The sequence below is a fragment of the Anguilla rostrata genome, chromosome 14 (assembly GCF_018555375.3).
Source record: "Anguilla rostrata isolate EN2019 chromosome 14, ASM1855537v3, whole genome shotgun sequence".
Lineage (NCBI taxonomy): Eukaryota > Metazoa > Chordata > Actinopteri > Anguilliformes > Anguillidae > Anguilla > Anguilla rostrata.
The window spans coordinates 30,518,869-30,524,091 of record NC_057946.1 but is presented as its reverse complement, the minus strand read 5'-3'; the positions used below and the strand labels follow the sequence as shown (position 1 = coordinate 30,524,091).

The following is a 5,223-nucleotide window of genomic DNA, read 5'->3' as shown; positions in this document are numbered from 1 at the left end:
TGTGGGACGGTTAGTCCTATGAGTATATCTAAGTGCACTTCGTTTGTTGACTTTATCTCAATTGAACATGTAACAGCATCCTGATAGAATTTAGCCTATGCATTTACCTCCGATCCGAGATGCCTTGTTTTTAAATGCTGTTCTGTAACCTGTGATTTTATATTAGCATCATTACTTCAAGAGGTTTTTAAATCATATTAACGTAATAAAGCTAATCATAACTTTTACCAAAGAAACACAGCCCAGAGTGATCCTGAAGAAATGTGTAAGATTACTGTAATATGTAATTATGTAATATGTAATAAAATTAAAGTAGTTCCACACACACACACATATCATTAAAAAGGACACACTCTATGCATCTTTCAAAAATAATTCCTAAAAATCGAATTATTGCCACCAGGATGATTTCAAATTGTAACAAAACTTGTAACAGCTAAACGTGGTAATATATCACTTTGTTTTCATAGTTTAGTGTTATGAATCAATAAAAGCAGATGTCCATGACCGTCAATTGAACAACAAAACTGTAAATGAGGCATATCTCAGCCACCTATCATTTAGCAGATGAAATACCAGTCTTTTCATATTATATTGCTTAGACAACTTGAAACACAGTCAAATAAGACCAGGAAATGAAAACATAACAACAATTGGAAATACTACAAGAGTATCAGTCTTATAATATATTTAAAATATTATAAATATTTTTTTATGACCATACTAAATGTTTCATGCATTCATGGATTTGTTATACATTCTATCTTTATTTTGGTTGGCTAAATGTTGAGCCAGCGAAGTACAAGAAACCCTTACTGACTGATGAGCCAAATGAAGTAATTTCTGGTGTTTTTCCTAACTATGTCCCTTGTAGGCAACAAATCCAACAAACGCAAGCGCCTGCTTCTGAGACAAGAGTATTTAGGAGGCGGTCCAATGATCTTATCAGTCTACACACAGCAGAAACAGCAGGCATCGCTTTAGCACTGCAGTGGGTCCAGGAGGTCTGACCTGAGTGGCAATATGTTCTGATTCTGCGCCTGTCTCTGAAGGTTTGTCCACCACATGCGGCACAATGTAGATTCACACAATTGTTCTGTTTTGTTTGGCATCAGAGCATATGAGGATGAAGGTCAATGGGGTGCCAGATATATTATATAAATGGCCGCCGAGTGTGGAGAGGATGACTTTTAAGGTGTATTATGAGAAGGAGTGAGGTTAAAGCACTTTTAAATTGTTCACACATAATATACGCAGGTTGCACAGCTTTTGCTTTCTCCATTTTTACTGTACAGTGCCAGAAACTGTTTAAACATGCACTGTTCGCTTGTACACATTTGTGTGAGGAAAACTGAGGACCTGTAGGAAAGCTTGATTGCTGAAGGGGGCAGGGTAATGACTATAGAAATGACTTTTACAACACACTACATGGTGAGGAGTTGCTCACGTAACCATTTCACACTCCGTTACAGCAGGGAGCGGTATATACTATTATGTTGGTTTATAACCTCCATAATGCTAACCAAAAAAGAAGAAACCCTTTCTACCAGTCCCTATAGGCTGATCATTCAGCCAATCATAGTACGCGGTGTCTGCTACCGGAAACGATAGTCATTTAATCGGCACCGATGTTTTACCAAGAACTGTGTGAGTAGATTTTTTTAGCTAAAATTGTTAATCCAAAATATTTTGAAATTGGAATTTGAGTTCTTAGGCGTGCTTTCAGGACCTTTTTATGCGTTATGCTGCATGCTTATAACCTCGGCAGCTAGTTAGCTAACGTGTGTCCGGTGGCTAACGTAGCGAACGTTGTATCATAGTAATTTTAATTGTCTTGATTACTAGGAAGATAAATGCTTGGATCATTGATACCAAGTTACCCGAATGTCATATTTGAAAAACATATTTGATTGAGCTGAGGTTACTTTAAACAAAGTAAGCTGTCTATAATATATTACTTATTTGTGCTGATCAACAAACACGTAACTTAGCTTTAAACAAAAAATTGAGTCTGACAGCAAATGATGCAGTAGTATCGACGAATCCGTAAACAGGCTAATCGATCATTTTGTGTTTACTGGATACCCAACAGCAAATCTTGGGGACTTGACTTATAATGCGGTATATAACCGGTCAGCTACATTCTCTATACCATAATAGAGAACAGAATGGTTTTCAAAATATTGCAATAATTAGCCTGGTAAATGGCAGCGAGGCTGCACGAACCCTATGATTAATGTGATCATCATATGTCTTCAGTTAATGACGTGGCCTTATCTACTGCCTTGCTCTACAGAGAAAAACAATGGCGATAATTAGTGTCGTATTTGACCCTCTGATTTGACCTCTGGTGTCATCGACCAGCACCAAGTGGTTGTGCCGGACGTTCTGAAGCCGGTTGTTAAGCAATCAGCCCACCTGAACGAGTCATTAATTTCCCACAGGCCCAGTCAAGTTTTATCAGAGAAAGACTGACTAATATAGGTTAAAACGGTAGCTCACTTCCTGTGATTTTTAAAATTATTTTTACTTATATTTCAGTTTTAGTGTGTGCTCTTGATTGGTCCATACTGTTTTTTATGTGTAATGGAGGATATCTTAGTTACTTATAGACGTTCCAGAATAGATAATGCTGCCATACAGATATCACTTGGCAATGCTGTGATCAGGTGAAGATGGTGCGTATGGAAGGAAGGACTTTGTTCCGGACAAACACAGCCACCGACTCTCTACACATGCTTTGATTTGCCTTTCTGACCTGTCCATCTCTCACTGTGTGTGTGTGACTTTCATCAGTTTCAGCTCCCATAGCTAGCTAACTGCTTTGAAAGGCGATGGCTGTTCGAGCCTGTGGGCTCATCGTGTTCCGGCGGCTGACCCAGACCGCTGCTGCAGACAGCATCCAGTACCTTCTCCTGCAGACCTCTTACGGCGAGCACCACTGGACCCCACCCAAAGGTACGCCCCCGATGTCGCAGGGGTGGCCAAAACCCAAGGCCTAAATGACATCTGAATACAACATGGTCCTGCTGAGCCACGTTGTATTCAGATGTCATTTAGGCCTTAGAAACAAGGTATGTGGCTCTCTAGCCAATCAGTGACTTGCATTTAGCACTAGTGCTGAAATGCACTGAAAGCCACCAGACGCTGCGGCCTGTGTTGTGCTGAAACGTCACAGGGGGCACGGGGGAGTGTTTCAGAGCAGACTTTGCCAGGAAGCTGAAGGGTTAAAGTATGTTTGATGTGTGTCTGATGCGCCCTCCCCCCTGATCCCACCGTTTTAGGCCACGTGGACCCCGGCGAGGACGACATGGCAACGGCGCTGCGCGAGACGCAGGAGGAGGCGGGGCTGGGGGTGGGGCAGCTGCGCGTGGCGGAGGGCTTCGCGAGCGAGCTGCGTTACAAGGTGCGGGGCCGGCCCAAGGAGGTGGTCTACTGGCTGGCGGAGCTCGCGGACCCGGAAACCGCCGTGACCCTGTCGGACGAGCACCAGGACTACCGCTGGGCGGGGCTGGACGAGGCCTGCTCGCTGGCCGGCTACAGAGACCTGCAGGGGGCGCTACAGGACGCACACCGCTTCCTGCTGGCCGGGCAGAAACAGTGACCCTGCGTACCCCCTCCACCCACAAACAAACTGGACTAACGTTAAACGTGTTATTGCAGTTCAGTGAAGAGAAAAAAACATTTAACACATTAAAGAAGGGATTCCATAACTGGGCCTTGAGATAAATATGACAAAAGTAACCTCCTGTGTGTGATGCAGTACTGCTTTCCCCTTGTCAGTTACACCAGTAAGATTGAACCCTGCAACCATGACTGCACTTGCCACTGTGTACATGCAGCTGTTTTGAAATGGAATTTTTATTTTTCAAATATCTGAACACAATGGGCTTTATTTGAATAAAGGGCGGACCACAGGAAGTGTGCTTGCACACTAAGAGGGTTGTGGGCTCACAGTTTGGGACCAGCTGGGTTAATGAATCCCACCAGGTGTGAGTGCAGATAACTGAATCACACTGAGCACAGCTGGAATATGTTCAGCCCACTTAATTAAAATCCAGCTCATGAATATAAAAATGGCCACAATGTTCCGAGTATTTTAGATACCAGTAACTGCTTCCTTCCCCAAACTCAAACTGGCCGCAGCAGCCATAGCAACTGTACTAGCTGATTCACTGAGACGTACACAGAGATCCAACACTTGTTAGTGCAGGCATGGACACTTAAAAATACCCTGTAATACCCTGTAATAACCTGTATCACCCTTACTTGTTGGCATCAACAGCCGCCCCCCGATACCTTTTATTCTCTGCCATGTTTGTAAATGCACACATCAACAACGGTGTAATTAAAGTCTAATTGCTGTGACAGCTAAAGTTCTGGATTGTCCTTTTTCAGATATCTAAAGATATAATCTACACCTTCAGAGGATAATATTAATGTGCTGCATGACGATGTTCTGAAGTGGGTTTCTCCTATGTGTAATTGGAGTGCCTTATGACTTTAAAAACGTATTTTTACTTTGCTCCAAATATTACTTGCTAGACATTAAACGTGTTATTGCATAAGTAATTCCAGTGTATGTTCGAGGTTTATATTCACCTCAGAGAGATGACGTCGACACAAACCATAACAATAGCACAGCATCCTTTATTTCGCTTCGTTATTCGTCAGAAAATCGATGCGGAGAGACGGAAATTAAGCGAGACTTAATTAAACCGAACAAATCAGCACGTCCGAACGGCAGAAATGATCTAAGTTGCGGAGAAATTCCCAGTTGGGAACGACGGGGCAGTCTTAGGAAACATTTGTGGTGGATGCAAAATGATGCACGATTTGACTTGCTTTTTATCATTAAACAGAATTTCATATATACTGCTAGATTTTTTTGTTTTTGTTTGTTTGTTTACACATTTAAAAAATGTATTTTTTATCTCTAGAAAATAAGAGATAATTGGAGTAATTGGAACCCATTGAGGAACAAAGGACCCCTTAAATATCCAGATTATTACTGAGACCCAGTTGATTAACGAACACCAACATTTTATTTAAGAAAATGTGCATATATAAACAGGTGCTTTAAAATGAAAATACGTACTGAGGTCAGGATGAGGATATCCTGTATTCAAATTAAACTAAGCCACAGATTGGCTCTTGTCCAATAGCTCGTTATCAACCAAACAATTCCACCCACTAGGGGGCGAGCAACTCAAATTTACGGAG

General features: G+C 41.9%; 1 protein-coding gene across 3 annotated transcripts; it reads left to right on the top strand.

Annotated features, from left to right (window-relative positions):
* The first annotated feature begins 1,558 nt into the window (after positions 1 to 1,558).
* On the top strand, positions 1,559 to 4,376 carry nudt2 (nudix (nucleoside diphosphate linked moiety X)-type motif 2). 3 transcript variants are annotated; one of them, XM_064309483.1, is made up of 3 exons: positions 1,559 to 1,645; positions 2,797 to 2,958; positions 3,285 to 4,376. In XM_064309483.1, the coding sequence occupies exons 2-3, from the start codon at positions 2,835 to 2,837 to the stop codon at positions 3,602 to 3,604; spliced, it is 444 nt and encodes a 147-aa protein (XP_064165553.1). In that variant the 5' UTR covers positions 1,559 to 1,645; positions 2,797 to 2,834; the 3' UTR covers positions 3,605 to 4,376. The 3 variants fall into 3 exon arrangements, with proteins under 3 accessions (XP_064165553.1, XP_064165552.1, XP_064165554.1); XM_064309482.1 differs by having other exon boundaries at positions 1,559 to 1,647; positions 2,803 to 2,958; XM_064309484.1 differs by lacking the exon at positions 1,559 to 1,645 and adding an exon at positions 1,699 to 1,935.
* Positions 4,377 to 5,223: the final 847 nt, after the last annotated feature.

What these genes read in the sequence shown, in the direction of transcription:
- nudt2 (XM_064309483.1), top strand. Translation starts at nt 2,835, where the DNA reads ATGGCTGTTCGAGCCTGTGGGCTCATCGTGTTCCGGCGGCTGACCCAG. An exon ending in CCACTGGACCCCACCCAAAG is followed by an intron (nt 2,959 to 3,284) that starts GTACGCCCCCGA and finishes CCACCGTTTTAG; the next exon opens with GCCACGTGGACCCCGGCGAG.